The sequence below is a fragment of the Rhinolophus ferrumequinum genome, chromosome 9, assembly GCF_004115265.2.
Source record: "Rhinolophus ferrumequinum isolate MPI-CBG mRhiFer1 chromosome 9, mRhiFer1_v1.p, whole genome shotgun sequence".
In the NCBI taxonomy this organism is placed as follows: domain Eukaryota; kingdom Metazoa; phylum Chordata; class Mammalia; order Chiroptera; family Rhinolophidae; genus Rhinolophus; species Rhinolophus ferrumequinum.
This window is the reverse complement of record NC_046292.1, coordinates 63,268,742-63,283,768: the sequence shown is the minus strand read 5'-3', so window position 1 is coordinate 63,283,768 and position 15,027 is coordinate 63,268,742. Positions and strand designations below refer to the sequence as shown.

Sequence of the window (15,027 nt, the reverse complement as noted above, 5' to 3'; positions counted from 1 at the left end):
TGTGTTGAGGGATAATCATTTGTTTGTTTCAAGGAAACTTTTTACATTGCTTCTGTCTTCATGTAAGAGTAACCAAGTACCTGTTGGGCAATAATATTCAAAATGTTTGCATACTTAATAAGTTCCAGCAAGTACTCATGCATGGAAGTAAAGTTTAGAGATGTCAGGTATAAATTTCCAATGAGGGCAAGACCCTAGATCTACAAATAAATGAATAGGATCCGTAGATGTTATAGCTCAGTAGATAAATATGTTTTAGAGTAAGACACTATTTTATTGCTTATTAAGTGGGGCTTGGGGCAAGTCACTTAATCTTTCAAGCCCCATTTCCTTATCTACATGATGGGGGCAGGGATAGCTACTGTATTTCTCTACTGAAAGTGTTACTGAGATAACACATGTGAAGTAGAATTCCCCACATCTACTCAGTACTCAATAAATGCTAGCTATTAAAAAAAAGCATATAAAAAAATCTTAACCCACTTACTTTCTATTCTTTCTCTCTGTCAACATTAATTTACGTCTAGGTAACTTCTTCAATTGAGCCTGTGATACCAAATATAGTGCAGGGGAAAAGAAGGGTCAATTTAGAATCAGAAGACTTGGGCCTGGAGGCCAAACTCTGCTGCTTCCTAGTTCCTTGTGTGATATCTGGCCCATTATTCTCTTCCTCTGTAAAATGAGAGGTTCGGACTAAGCTGACCTCTGTCCATTCCAGTTCAACACACTCTTGGATTCCAGTTCTGTCTTTGATAAGCATCAGGATCACCAGTCTCATAGGAAAGTCTCCCTGTGAAAGAAATACAGCAGCAACTCCTTACCAGTGTGACATGGAGGAATCTGATGAAACAGGTTTTCTTCTTCCACTTCAGTCTTCCCTCTCACATTTTCTACAACTTTCTTGGTAATAATTCTCTTGCCATTCACTATCTGGCTACAAGGGGTGACCAGTCTGAAGTTTTCCATTCCACTGCTCACAAAGGGTACACGTGTCCCAGAGAAAGGGGGACTTGGTCTGGAGCCCAGGGATACAAAAGTGGAAAATCCTGTGTCCAATACGGGGGTCACATCAAAGAAGGAGGAGTGGAATCTCCTGGCCCTACTTGCACGGCCAGGGGAAAAATAATCTCCTGAGAAGAGGTCCTCATCTTCAAAGACATTTTGAGAGCCACAGTGTAGCCTCTCAAATCATAGTTCCTCCTTTAAATAATTTTTATCTCTGCTGTCTCCTCTATTTTCCCTTTTGCTATGGTTCCCTCTGGACTTGTCATAGTTGTTGCTTTTCTCGGCATCAGACAAGACCTCACCGGCCTCAGCTACTTGTTTGAATTTCTCCTCAGCTACCTCTTTGTTTTCTGGGTTCTTGTCTGGGTGTATCTGAAGAGCTAACTGGTGATAAGCCTTCTTAATATCAGAGGAGGAAGCATTTTGGGGCACTCCTAGTACTTTGTAGTAATTCACCATGTTTCTTTAAAGAGCCTTTCCTCACCAAGACACAGTGTTTATTTTCTGAAGAATTTCCATATAACTTTGGAAAGGAAGATGGTGAACTACTCAAGTCTACACTAAGACCATTTAAATGTTATCACATGGTTCTTGGGACCAAAGTCTCTTCTGGGGGAAAAATTCCTCTTTGGTGTAGGGGTCCTCTACAGTGTCTCCACCCCTCTCTGCCTTCTGCAGCTCATTGTGGGTGGAGTAACTGTGACTCAACATTATCAGCCAATGACTCTCAGCTTGTGCTGTGCTTGCCTTGCATTCCTATTGGTGGAAAAACTGGGGTGGATAATACCCATGTTGGGGAGATTTCACCTCGTTTAAAAAAGCAACACTGACCAGCTTGTTAAGAGAGAGAAAATATTGGTATGGCTCAAAAAGTCTTTCCCTCATTTATCAAAGTAACAGTCAGAAGCAAAATAGGTCTTGCACTTAAATCAGGCACAAAATCCATGCTGGCTCATTTGTGAGGGCTAATGCCTTCAGTGACTTAATGGATAGCTCACTGTATTAGTTCATGTTTGCTGCTGACACAAAGAGGGTGATAAAGGGGCTCTATTCAAAAAAAAATTGTACACATTTCTGATGAAGGAAAAAGAGTGCAACTCACTTCATCAAATGAGGAAATTGGGTTACAGAGATTTCTGCCTAGATTTAAAAAAAAGAGTGGATTTAAGGAACAGAATTACAAAGGAAGGCTTTTCATGCATGATCAGATAAGGCTTCTTCACTTCAGTTCATCTTTTAAAGTTAGCCTTTTTGAAATTTATCTCTGGACTAAAGGACAAAACTAAGTAGCAGCATCACAACAGCAAATGCTTAAAAAAAAAAAGGCTTTAAAGCTCAAGGGTAGTAAGGGCTGCTGGTTGCTCTTTTTCCAGGATGTACAACCACACATTTCCTAGACTTCCTTGCAGTTTGATGTAGTCATGTGACCAGGTTCTGGCCAATGACATGGGAAGGGATGGATGTCCATTTCTTGCAGGCCTGGCCCATAAAACCACCTACATGCACTCCTCCTTACTCTTTATCCTTACACCAGCTGGATGACAATGCCCAGATGACCTTGAAAGAAAGCTTCTGGTTGAAGATGACAGGAGCTCCATCCGCCTGGGTCTTTGAATTACAGCGAAGCAGACACCCCCACTGACCACACTGGATGACTTATATGAGCAAGAAACAAACCTTGACTATAATTAAGTCATTGTACATGGCTTGTGATACATCTACTTTTGATAGCAGGTAGTCTAGCCCCCCGACTATTTCTACAACTTCACCTTCACTTCTAGAACCTAGTCGTATAATGTCCTAGTCGTATAATCCATCGGCAAAGTCCCACCTATGCACGTGAAAGTCCAGCATCCTGCGCTCTCTCCCTCCTCACTCTCATTACACCCACTTGCTCGCTTCATCTCCACTTCCTGCAGGGTTCCTGTTTTGTGCCACGTCTGTAGCCCCTGGTTGGCCCGGGGAACCATTCTTTTACATACCCTCTTAGGTTATTATCCCTCCATTGTGCCCATGCCACAAACATGCCATTCAGGAGCGTCTAACAATCAGCTTTGCTGACTCCTGTACCTGATGCAGCAGGAAAAAAAAAAATCAAGAAACCATAAAAATGAAACACTACACTTGTGCAGTGTACCACTGTCAGCTGGGTCAGTAGAATACCTCAGCAGTTCTTGTATTTATCCTTGGTCAGCTTCCTCTTCCATTCCCCTGAGTGGCCATTCTTAACCTTCATGGCTCTCCTTTAGTTCCTTATTAAAACCCCACGCGTCCTGTCCACTCTAAGCAGAGGTGCTTTCCTCTTGTTTAGGAAAGGAAACAGAGACTGTCAGAAACTCCCTTAGTGTCCCTCAGGACAAGGGCAATCTTAGCTGTATCTACACTTATTCTCATCGCTGCTCCAGAGCATTGGAAGGGCAGAAAGTATAAGGGGAGATTTCTCTGGCGTGCTCAGAATTAATCCCTTAATACTTTTTAAAAAAGTAAAATAGTTGAAAGTTTTTACTGACCAAATTGATTCATTACGTATATTTTGGCTGAAATTACATTTTATTGTGGTAAAATAACATACAATATGAAATAGGCCATTTTTATGTGTATAATTCAGTAGCATTAGTTACAGTCACAATGTTGTGTATACATCACCACTATTTTTTAAATTCTTCCATCACCACAAATTAGAAACCCTATTAAGCAATAAATATCTCCTCCTTCCAGTCCTTGATGATCTCTAATCTACTTTGTGTCTCTATGAATTTGCCTATTTTAGGTACTTCATATCAGTGGAATCACACAATAGCTGACTGGCTTATTTGACTTAGGAAAATGTCTTTAAGGTTCACCCATGTTGTAGCATGTATCAGAAGTTCATCCCTTTTCATGACTGAATAATACTCCAATGTACGAGCATGCATACCCTACATTTTGTTTATCCATTCACCTGTTCATGAAAACTTGGGTTGTTTCTACCTTTTGGTTATTGTGAATAATGCTGCAATGGACATTTGTGTACAAATATGTGTCTTGAAGTCCCTCTTTTGTGTGGAATGGCTGGGCCATGTGGTAAATCTATGCTTAACTTGTTGAAGAATTGCCAAACTGTTTTCTACAGCAGCTACACCATTTTGTATTCCTACCAGCAATGCATGAGGGTTCTAATTTCTCCATATCCTCACCCCTCCATACTCTTTAGATCTCATCACTTTCCTATCCTCAGGGAGTTTGCTTCATTTAACTGTCCTCAATTTCATTCAGTTTTAATCTGCCCTATTCTTTTGGCTACTTCCCTGCATGTAAATAAGTTTGAGTGTCTCCTCTCTGACCCCATTGGGTTTCACTTTTTTGAGGTATTTGACCTTGTCAATCATTTCATTTTCCTTGAAACTCTCCCCTTTATTAGTTTCTTACAACCTCTCATTAATGGTTCTCTCCCCACTTCCCCAAGTCTTCTTTCTCAGTGGTTTTTCCTAGTTGCCTTCCCTTTCCTAACATTTACAACCCTGGCGTTCTCCAGAGTGCTGGCCTTGGCCTTTCTCTTCCCCCTTCCTAAATGCTCTCTCATTGTTACCCCTCCTATAACTGCTGATGACCCTCATCTCTCTGTTTCTAGGCCTCACTTGTTCCCTGGGTTGTCTACTAGATATATCCCTTTACATGTCCTACAGGCCTTCAAATGTAATGTGCCCCAAAACTGTACTCATTACCGCCCTTTTAAATCTTACCTCCCACAGACACCCTGGTTAATGGCACTGCTTTACAACCACCCAACCTGGAAACCTGGAAGTCACTCAAGCCTCTCCTCTTTCCCACCTGTGCGTACTCAGCTAAGTCCTGGGGCTACAGCAGAGAACCAGAATGGGACAAATCTTCAACCTCCATTGCTAATAATCCACAAAGTTCCTTTGACTCTCTTCCCAGACTTTCTAATCTATGTCTTACTTTCCATTCCCAGTAGAAGTATTACAGCAGGTCTCTCGCCTTTGGTCTGCTTGTCCTCCAAGCCACTCTCCACATTGCCGGTAGATTGAACTTTCAAAAACACAAATCTCATCATGGCACTCCCCACCTACTACCCTTCAGTGGTGTCTCAGTGCCTGTCAGGTAAAGTCCCCTTCTAGGATACTGTCTGTTACCTGGAGCCCCGTGTACCTTTCTGTCAAATCCCTTGGCATTCCCTGGACCACACCTCTTACTCCAAGGAACTTGGAGTTCTCAAGAGAAACCACATTATTTCATGTCCCCATGCCTTTGCATTTGATCCTCCCTCTGCCCGGAATCCTCTGTGCTTCCTTCAAATGTTTCTACACCTATAATGGGTTCAGGTAACTTTACTAAAGTAAAAGCAAACTTGTAATAAGGACCATTATTCTACTTTAATAGTCTTATATTTATTTTCATGTGTTAAACAATCTATAACAACTATGGCAACAACTGAACTAGTGAATAAGCCAAAGACGCACCACACACCACACACTACACACTTGTCTATCTTATAATTTCTTATAAATGTTCTCAGTTCAAATGAATGATTTAAAGAACCATTTGGGAATTTCGGTTTATGGAAATCTATTCTATTTCAATCAAAAATTCAAAAAGATTCTTTCCTTATCGGCTTTGCTTTCCATTCGCCTGGCTATTTTCTTATTGTTAGCATGACCTATTGGCTTTTGAACTCTTTTCTAAATTTTTATGGGCTGAAAGGACATATCAGCAGAGTTTGAGTTGCCACTTCCCCTGTTCATTATGCTGTAAAATATTTTATACATTTCAGAAGGCTTCAATTGTTAAGAAATCTCAGGTGTCAAATCACGTTGAATATTTTCAGTACTTGGTATTATAAAATGCCGAATATTTTTAGTACTTGGTACTATAAAATGCTGATAAAGTAATAAAAGTATTTCCGATTTGTGGGGTTTCAGCTGGTCTAATTCAGCTCTGGATTAACCATAAAGCTAGTAAAGCTTAAGTTTTGCCTTAGTGATTTTACATTCATGCTTTTGTAATTTTTTCCCAAGGCAGTCTATTAAAATTGTGTAAGCTTTAGACCTCCCAAAACCTGGATTTGTCCTGGGTCTTATTAGAAATATCCATCTAAAATACTACAGTTGAAATCCATCTGGCCATGACTTAGGCGCATGCTCAGGGTGTTCTCCCTACTTTACCACTCCTTTTGAGGTGGTTAGTGTTACTTGGAAATTTGTAGCAATAAGAGATTTTCTTATATTTATTAAGTCAGTGTCCTCAGAAACATCAAAACTTAGCAAAAAGCCACTTGAAAAGAAATGCCAATCTTTGCATTTCAAATTAATGGCTGAAACAACCAATTGGGCATTTCAGAGTACAATACTGTTCTTATTCAAGTGGCTTGGGGAAAGTAGATAATAGAGTAAAATTAATCTGTCACCATGAGTTGCATATTATTTTGTCATGATACTCTGAGAAAAAAATTATCTCAGTCATACATACTCTTCTAAAAACAGAAATCACTGATGTCGTTCACTTGTTAAGTTTGAGAAATCTGAACAATATGAATTATATGACATTGATTGAGTGGCAGATCCCTATCTTCCATTTTATTCATATATGTTTTAAATAAGTGAGTCAGACAGATAAAGACAGAAGTGAAGTGACTACACTACAATGGACAGAACTGTTGCTGTGACTTGCAGTTAGGCTCCAGTTTGAGGGGTGAAGTTGCTGTACTGGGCTGCCAGACTGCCTTAACTGGCCACCAAAAGCATTGTCAGTAAGGAGTGGTGTTCACTTAGGCTTTAGAGTTTCACAAAATGAACCTGATCCTTCATGTTCTGTGTGAGGAAGGTGGCAATGCTTTTGAATGGGCTTAGTCAAAAGATCCTCTCTTAAAAACTAAAGCTCTTAGGAAAGTAAAATTTCTGAAGTATCTTTGACTCTTGTAAACCAGGCAACCTATATCCATGGGCAAGTGACAATTTTTTATCATCTTGTCATGAAAATTCAACTGTGTGTATACAAATTCTCAAGTAGTTTTCTGCCCTATGCTGGGCATTGAAAGCATACTTCATGAGGGCGAGCTCTAAAAACAACACTTGCCTATTAAAACAGAAGCTTGAGCATATTCTGCTGGTTTAACTCAGCATTCACTATAGAAATCTAGTCGTAGAAAGGCAAACTCTCCAGGATCATCCAGGAACTATGAGTTAGACAGGAGAAAAGAGAAGAGGAGTCATAACTCTCACTCCTTCCCTATAACCCAAACCCTTATCAAGACACAGGACACTGTCACCACCCAGGAATTGCCTCATGCCCCTTTCCAGTCATTCTCCAGTCCTGCCATCCAAAGACAACCACAGTTCCGATTGTTTTCTACAGGATTTTCCTGTTCTCAACCTTTATCTAAATGGAACTGCTATGGTCTGATTGTTTGTATCCCCGCAAAATTCATATGTGGAAACCTAATCCCCAAGGGTCATTAGGAGTCTTAGTAATAATATTAATAGATGGAGCCTTTGAAAAGTGATTAGGTCGTGAAGGTAGCGTCCTCCTGGATGGAATTACTGTCCTTATAAAAGGGGTCCCAGAGAGCTCTCTCACCCTCCTTCCTCCATGTGAGGACACAGCAAAAAGATGACTGCCTGGGAAGTGAGCATTCACCAGACACCAAACCCGCAGCCACCTTAATCTTGGACTTCCCAGCACCTAGAGCGGTGATAAATAAGTGTTTGTTTATAAGCCACTCAATTTGTGGTATTTTTATTATAGCAGTCCAAACAGACTGAGACAGGAAACATTCGGTATGAATTCTTTTATGTAAGGCTTCTCTTACTCAGCAAAATGTTTTGAGACTCATCCAAACTCCTGTATACATCAACAGTTCATTCCTTTTTATTAGTGGGTAGTATCACATTGTAGGACGATACTACACTTTGTATATTCATTCTCTTATTGATGGAAACTTAGGCTTCTAGTTTTGGACTATGATGAATAAAGCTAGTAAGAACAATTTTATACAAATCTTTTGTGGACACATGCTTTCATTTCCCTTGAATAAATAGTTGAATAAATACTCAGGCGTTACATCGGTAGATCACGGGGTAGATGTACCAGTGTTTACTCTCTCACCGACAGTGCAGCAGAGTGTGGTTGGTCTACATCCTCACCAACATTTGGGTTTATCAAGCTTTCTAATTTTAGCTATTCTGGTGGGTGTGTGTTGTGCGGGGCGGCCTGCAGGGTCTCCGGTCCCACTCCCCACATAAGAACGCAGGATATGGCGAGGCCAAAACGTAACACCCACGGAGCCATAGGTAGGGGAGTCATACCACTATGGTCTCGCTGGCGGCTGGGTTTACACAACGTGCGAACTGCTGTCCGCTTTGCTGCCAACCGACCGACTCTCCTCCACCCTCCTCCACTCTCCTCCACTCTCCTCCACTTCCCTCCGTAGCCGTGGCAGTTATATTAGTGGCCAATGGCTGACTGGTTACAGCTGATGGCCAACTAGTCACAGCTGACGGCCATCTACTACCCGAGCCAGCACCTCTCCACATGAGGCCGAGAGCCTGGAAACTGCTCTCTGGGACTCTGTCCCCAAAGTGTGAAATTACTCAAGCTGTTATTTTGGCAAATGTTCCAAGTTAACAAAAAGTATATCTGTATAGGGATTAGGCTTGAAGAAAATATTGGAGGAAATCCACAGATTAGCATATGTGATACTAGAAAAGCTCACCAGTCCAAACCGAGCTTGAGAGAATAAGAAACAGCTAAAGCGATATGGTAGAAGCAGCTAGACACATTATTCAGTCTATAATTCTCTCAAATATATTACAATATTAGAAAAGTAAATCTAATGCTTAGAAAACTGAAGCTTTCATTGATAGGAAGATAGGAACTCTGTTTCCCTACCGAGATGTGGTGTGGACCACAACATGCTTCCCCAATTTGCTTCCTCACGGCCAAAGCCCCTTGAGTACTGTCCCTACAGAGTTGGCCCAGCCTGAAAAATGGAGTCAGGAATCACCCAGACAAGTGGGAGGGATCCTTGGCTCCTCCCTCCCTCTGTCCAATACCAACCCTGGATGTGAGGGGAGAGGCATCAACACTGTTTGAAGAAAATATTGGACCTATTCTAGGCACCATGTATACATTGTCCTTGAGTCGTCACACCACCACCCTATTAAGTGAGGTACTGACAGCCTCATGTCACAGATGTGAAACCAAGACTCAGAGAGATGTAGTAAGTTGCCCAGGCCACACGGAGTTAGAAGACCAGGATTCACCTCAATTCTGCACTCTTTGCACTCTACTTTTCTAAGCACCTGGAAAGCAAATTAGAAGGGGCTATTCAACTCAGTTAGTGCCAAGGCCAGTAGGAGATGGTGCTGCCTGTCTCTTAGTGAGAATTGTCCCTCTTTTTTCATCCTTTTCTGTTTTCTGCTTTCTAGTGTGTTTGTGTTGAAGGTAGAGCTGTTTCATCTTGTAGATGTAAGTGAGCTTTAGCCCTCCTTTCTGTAGCTGCGACTGGGTCTCAGGGTTTGGGTTTTTCTCTTGCAGGAAGGAATCATTAGCTTGTCCCCTTCCTTCTACCCTTCCTTACTCTCTTCCGTTTCTTCGGGTCCGGTATGACCAGGACTTGGTGTGGAGGACATGCAGAGAGGCTCACTGATCCCTCACTGCTCGCTGGTCCTCTTCCTCCTCACTCCCTTCTGCCCACTGTGGGGAAGGGAGGTAACTGTGATCATCCTATGTTTCTCTAGACTGAGTTACCTGTTCCTGAAAAGCACTAGCTTGCTCCTCAAATCCCGCTGTTCGGAAATAATTGACGACATCCGTCACAGCCCAGTCTGCAGGATCGGGTGGTCTCCCATTCTCCATGGAACTACAAAACACAAATCCAGACAGCAGTCATGGCAGAGCAAGCACGTGTAGGCAGCCAGGCTCACTACTCAGTCTCCCAGGGGCAGGCCCGGGCCAGCTCCCTGGAACCATGGTCCTCTCTTCCCGCAGAGGCCTAGATTCCGGTTTTCCCCCAGGACCATAATCATTCTTGTATTTCTCAAGTTCAGAAGATCATGACTCTCACTGGCTCAGTCACTATTTTCCTAATAAACCATTAAATCTTTAATATAAAGTATTTCCTCATGTACTATTTTTTTAATCCAGAGATATTAAGAATGGTCCAGGGATTTCTTGTGGCTCACAGTATGATACTCATACTCCTGAGTTAAGAACACCAGGCCCTTTACCAAATAGCCCCCGTGTAACTGTCTTTTCCCATCTCCTCCCACCTTCCTCATCCTCATCCACATACACCCTCACTGCAGCATGTGCCTTTGCACACGCTGTTCCAGACACTTACAATGCCCCTTCATTTGTTTTTACCTGACAAGATCCACCATTCCTACCTCGTTAATCCTAATTCAAATGCCTCCACCTCTGTGAGGTATTTTCTTGCTCTACAGGGAACTGTTTTAGTTATAACCTCCTCTGCTCTCAAGAACTCCATTCAAACTCCCACTGTAGCACTTTCTATGCTGGATTATGCTCTCTGCTCATCGGACAGTCTCTCCCACCAGCGTGGGAGATGTGGGCTAGAAATACACATTGGGACCTGGACCATTTCTTATTTTATTATTCCTAGTGTCAAGCACCGAGATAAGAACTCAATCAGTGTTCAAGTGACTAGATATGATCAAGCATTTGTCTGGGAGGGTCAGTGGGTACCCTGCTTGACTGCATTTAGAGAGGAGGGACAGGCAAAGTGGAATAGAGACAGAATGGCAGGGACCTGCAGTGACTGTGATTCTGCGTCATTTCTGTTCGGAAGTATTTGTCTGGATTTTTCTATGCCTCATGCAAGGTGCTTCTTCCAAAGTGAACATCTGATCACATTCCCCTGCTTATAATCCTCCAAAGGCTTCCCATTGCCTTTGAGATAAATTCCAAATAGCTTAACTTGGCTTAGGAGATTCTTCGGGACAAAGCCCCTGCTAGCTCTCCAGGATGACCTCGGTGAGCAAGCAGACATGGGCTTGCTCTTGTGGACCTACAGTCCTGTAGGGGGAAGACAGTCATGAGTACAGCCAAACGCACAGCTGCACGTTGTGGTACGTGTTATGACGGACAGGTGCACTGTACTGTGGCAATTTAAGGGGCTAGAGGAGGCTTTCCAGTGGAAGTTTCTTTGGAGGTGAGGTCTAGAAAGCAACCAGAGAGTAACCACACGAAGAAGGCAGAAGAAGATGATTCCAGATTCTTTGATAGGAATGTACACTGCCAAGGGAGCCATGCAGGACTTGAAGGTCACATCAAGGATTCTGGATTTTTGTCCACAAGCAATGAGGATTTGTTAAATGGTATCATGTAAAGGGGGTGACCTGATCAGATTCACATCTTGAAAAGAGTATCGGAGAGGAGCCAGAGGGGAAGAGGGGTGCCAGTGAGAGGTCTACTGGAGTCATCCAAGTGAGAGATCATGGTGACCTAGCCTGGAGTTGTGGCTATGGAAAAGGAGAGAAATGTGTGGATTTAAGAGATATTTAACCAATAGAATCAGCATGACTTAGTGGTGGACTAGACATCGAGAATGAAGGAAGTGGAAGTGGCATGGCATTGGACGAATGGTAGTTAATTCACTTAGATAACAGCACTGGGGTTAGTTGGACACATTGAATTTGGGGTACCATCAATACCCAAGTAGAGATTTAGGGTGGGACATTGAGTCTGGAGCTCAAAGCAGATGAGTGGGCTGGAGGTACACATTTGGGAGACAGAAGCATTTAGATGGGAATTAGTTTCTAACCCCTTCTTAGAAACTACCAAGTTTCTTGGGAGAGAGATGAGAAGAGAATTGGGCCTAGAACTAAGCTTGGGGAGGTTTAACAATTAGTGAAAGTTGAAAAGATTCGTTACTTTTCATGGAAATGAAACTGCCCAGACTTTGGGGATTCCTGAAAGTCTTCAAACATCAAAAGTCACTGGTCTAGCTGTACCTCTGCCTCACTCCCAGCACGATGTTTTGTACATAGTAGGAACTTAAAATATTTGATGAAGAAAACAAACTTCTGTCCTAGCTTAAGAAAAGGGCACCATGAATCAACGGCACATGTGATCATTGATTTAGCAACACAGACTTAGTTTAAAAACATTTAGAGTGAATGCTCAATAGAAGTGTTTTCCCGTTTGGGCTCAGAGACTGTGAATCTATAAACACTGCATGTCCATGTACCTACACACTTGTAGACAGACATTCGTGCTCACCTGTGCCGACACACACACCTTCCTACCATTTAACAGGCAATATACATGAAGAAAAAAACTGCTTCTCACCCTAACGTTGTCAAATATTAACTATGTGTTTTAAGGTCAAAGTTAAATGGGTTTTTCAAAAATTATCCATGTGCTGGGATTTTTCTACCATCCCATTAACATAAGCAGCATGAGCTGACACTGGAGACTCTATTTAAGGTAACGTTTTCCTTCCTCTCTTGCTTAAAGTGCCCTTGAAGAATGTTTGGAAAGGAGTTCCTTGTTCTAACGAATCTTTTAAGTTTTCTAATCAGCTCACGTCTCGCAGTGAGCACAGGGTCCTATCGGATACACTTTTAAGTGCCCCAGAAAACATCTGAATTCACTCTCCCTGTGGATGTCTTCAGTTAGCTACGTTTCCTCATAAATAATAGTTATTTAATTATAATAACAAAGTATGCTCCATTGTAATTTTAGGATGGGAAGCTTTCCTGATTTTTATTCTGCTGAGATACGACATCATCACTTCCATGATTCTGAAATGCACTTGGGAACTAGCAATGCAGCAGAGGATATGAATTTGGCAAAACTACTGGCAGTGTAGCATAAGGAACAGGAGTGATGTGGGACTGGGTGCTCTCTCATACTGAGGGTGGGGGGATCCACGCTGAAGAAACAAGGGGTTAGAAACTAATCAGTGCATTTAATAAGTGAGCCACTTATTTAAGCCATAAATTTAAGCCTGACAAAATAACTTCGAAGGAAAACCAGTGTTTTCTTTCTCCTGAGAGGAGAAACCTGTCTATCTTTATCTCTTGTGCTCTCCAGCACCTAGACAGGCCCGGTGGTGCATAGTCAATCCACAGTAAAGATCCAATACACTAATGGACTAACAACCAGGGTACTTAGAGTCTACAATGCGCTTTTCACACATTACCGATCATCAGCCTCCCAGCTATTTGTGAACTGGCTACTGTGACCTGTTTTTAGGAAACTAAGGCTCAGAAAGGTCAAGACACTCATCCAAAATTACATAGTGGACAAAGCCAGGATTGGATTCCATATATGCTTGCCTCCATATCAGTGCTTTTCCCACTCTCCTTACTCATGGATACCACAAATTTACTAAAAGCCTACTGTCTTCTCAGTACTGTGCTAGATGCAGGGTCACAGGGATAGGATACATAGGCCTTGCCCTCAAGAAGCTGGCAACCTGGTGAGGGGAAGCAGATAGATAGACAGCAAACTCTAAATCATTTTAGAATTGAGGGGTGAACAAGTGCTACTGAGGACGCAGGCACCGGAGGGCCCAGCAGTTCTGCCTGACTAGGACACGTGAAGATTCTCAACAGCAATTTTGGAAAGCATCTATTGCTCCAAACACACCCTAAAATCGTTCCTGAGAGGGGATGGCGTGGAGGGGCAGATACATGCAGACACACATTGTCACTTCCAGGTTGTGTACGGTAAAGCATGGTGAATGATTTTGCCAGGCCAGTTCAGTGGTTTCAGCCAGTTTTAAGGAGCAAACTGGAGATGAGCCAAGGCAACATGATGGCTGGGGTTGGGGAAGCCATTGTGCCAAGGCTGAGTAAAATTGTGAGAACATTTCAGAGGTTGGATTTAAGTGTCGCCTTTCCCCACTGGAGAAGCCAAATGTCTCCTCAAGGCCTGTTATTGGTGACCAAACCGAGACACTTACTCGTAGGTCCCTTTTAAATGGGCCATTCTCTCAAAGTCTTTTCTTATAACTTATGCATGCCAAATTCCTAAAGGAATTTAAATGGTGCTGTTTAAAACACCTCCCAGATGGTGGTTCCCATTGTGGCTGCTAATTTTGCACTGATGAAATGAGATGGCAGTTATAAAAGTTCCATTATCATTTAATATTTATCATTCACTATCATCATAGCAAAATGTTTAATAGAATACAATGTGTAAAGATGATAAATTCATAAATATTTTTCTAGGCATGGAATCTTTAAAAAATATATATGCATTTTACTTTATGCCAAAAAATTAGCAAGAAATGAGGGCAGAATTTGTCTACACTTCTATCGCTTAATCAAATCAATGTTTCCATTTAACACAATCACCTCTTAGCCGCTGTGCATATAGTTGGGTATGTCATGTATTGATAAAAATTATGTCACGCATGAATAATTCACACTGGGAAACGATTATCCCTTAATTAAACCATCACCTCACTTTTAAAGAGAGCTAGAGAGACTCCATCATGGGAACAGAAATGCAATAAATAACAAATTTGGCAGATATATGCAGATTGGGACCTTATAATGAGTGTTTTCATGTTAGCGCATTATAATTTTAAGTGCCGGCAGCAGTAGTCCCCATTGTTCTTTCATATATTAGTGAAGGCACGAGGAAAATAGTTGGAACTCTTTCTCTGAGTCTAGCATGTGTATATGCTACGGTATGTATGATATTATAGATTCTGAGGGTTGATTAGACCAAAAGGAAACTCTGGATAAATATAATCCATATGAGATTCAAAATCCCATTATAGACATTAATTGTATTTCTGCTTTAAAGTTCAGAGCAAAAGTTACTTCAGACACTGGTTAAAATATTATGAAAGCTAATCCTCAACATTACTTAAGTTTCCACTTAGAAATGCCCTTTAACTTTGTATTGCCTTGATATTTATAACTTACTTTTAAAATTGAATTAACCTATTCTTTGCCCATATTTTAAAACAGGCTTTGTCTAAAAGCAATATAATTCTGATTGTAATGAATTAATATTGATTTCTTTGCCTCTGACATACCTAAGAAA

At 41.7% G+C, this 15,027-nt stretch overlaps 1 protein-coding gene across 6 annotated transcripts in view; it reads right to left on the bottom strand.

The window, feature by feature from the left end:
- Positions 1 to 15,027, bottom strand: part of SAMD13 (sterile alpha motif domain containing 13) — a 42,288-nt gene that overhangs the window by 4,422 nt on the left and 22,839 nt on the right. For all 6 annotated transcript variants that reach the window (XM_033114866.1, XM_033114869.1, XM_033114870.1 and 3 more), the window contains one exon: positions 9,751 to 9,862. In XM_033114866.1, coding sequence (XP_032970757.1) covers positions 9,751 to 9,862 — 112 coding nt within the window. The remainder of the gene's footprint in view (positions 1 to 9,750; positions 9,863 to 15,027) is intronic.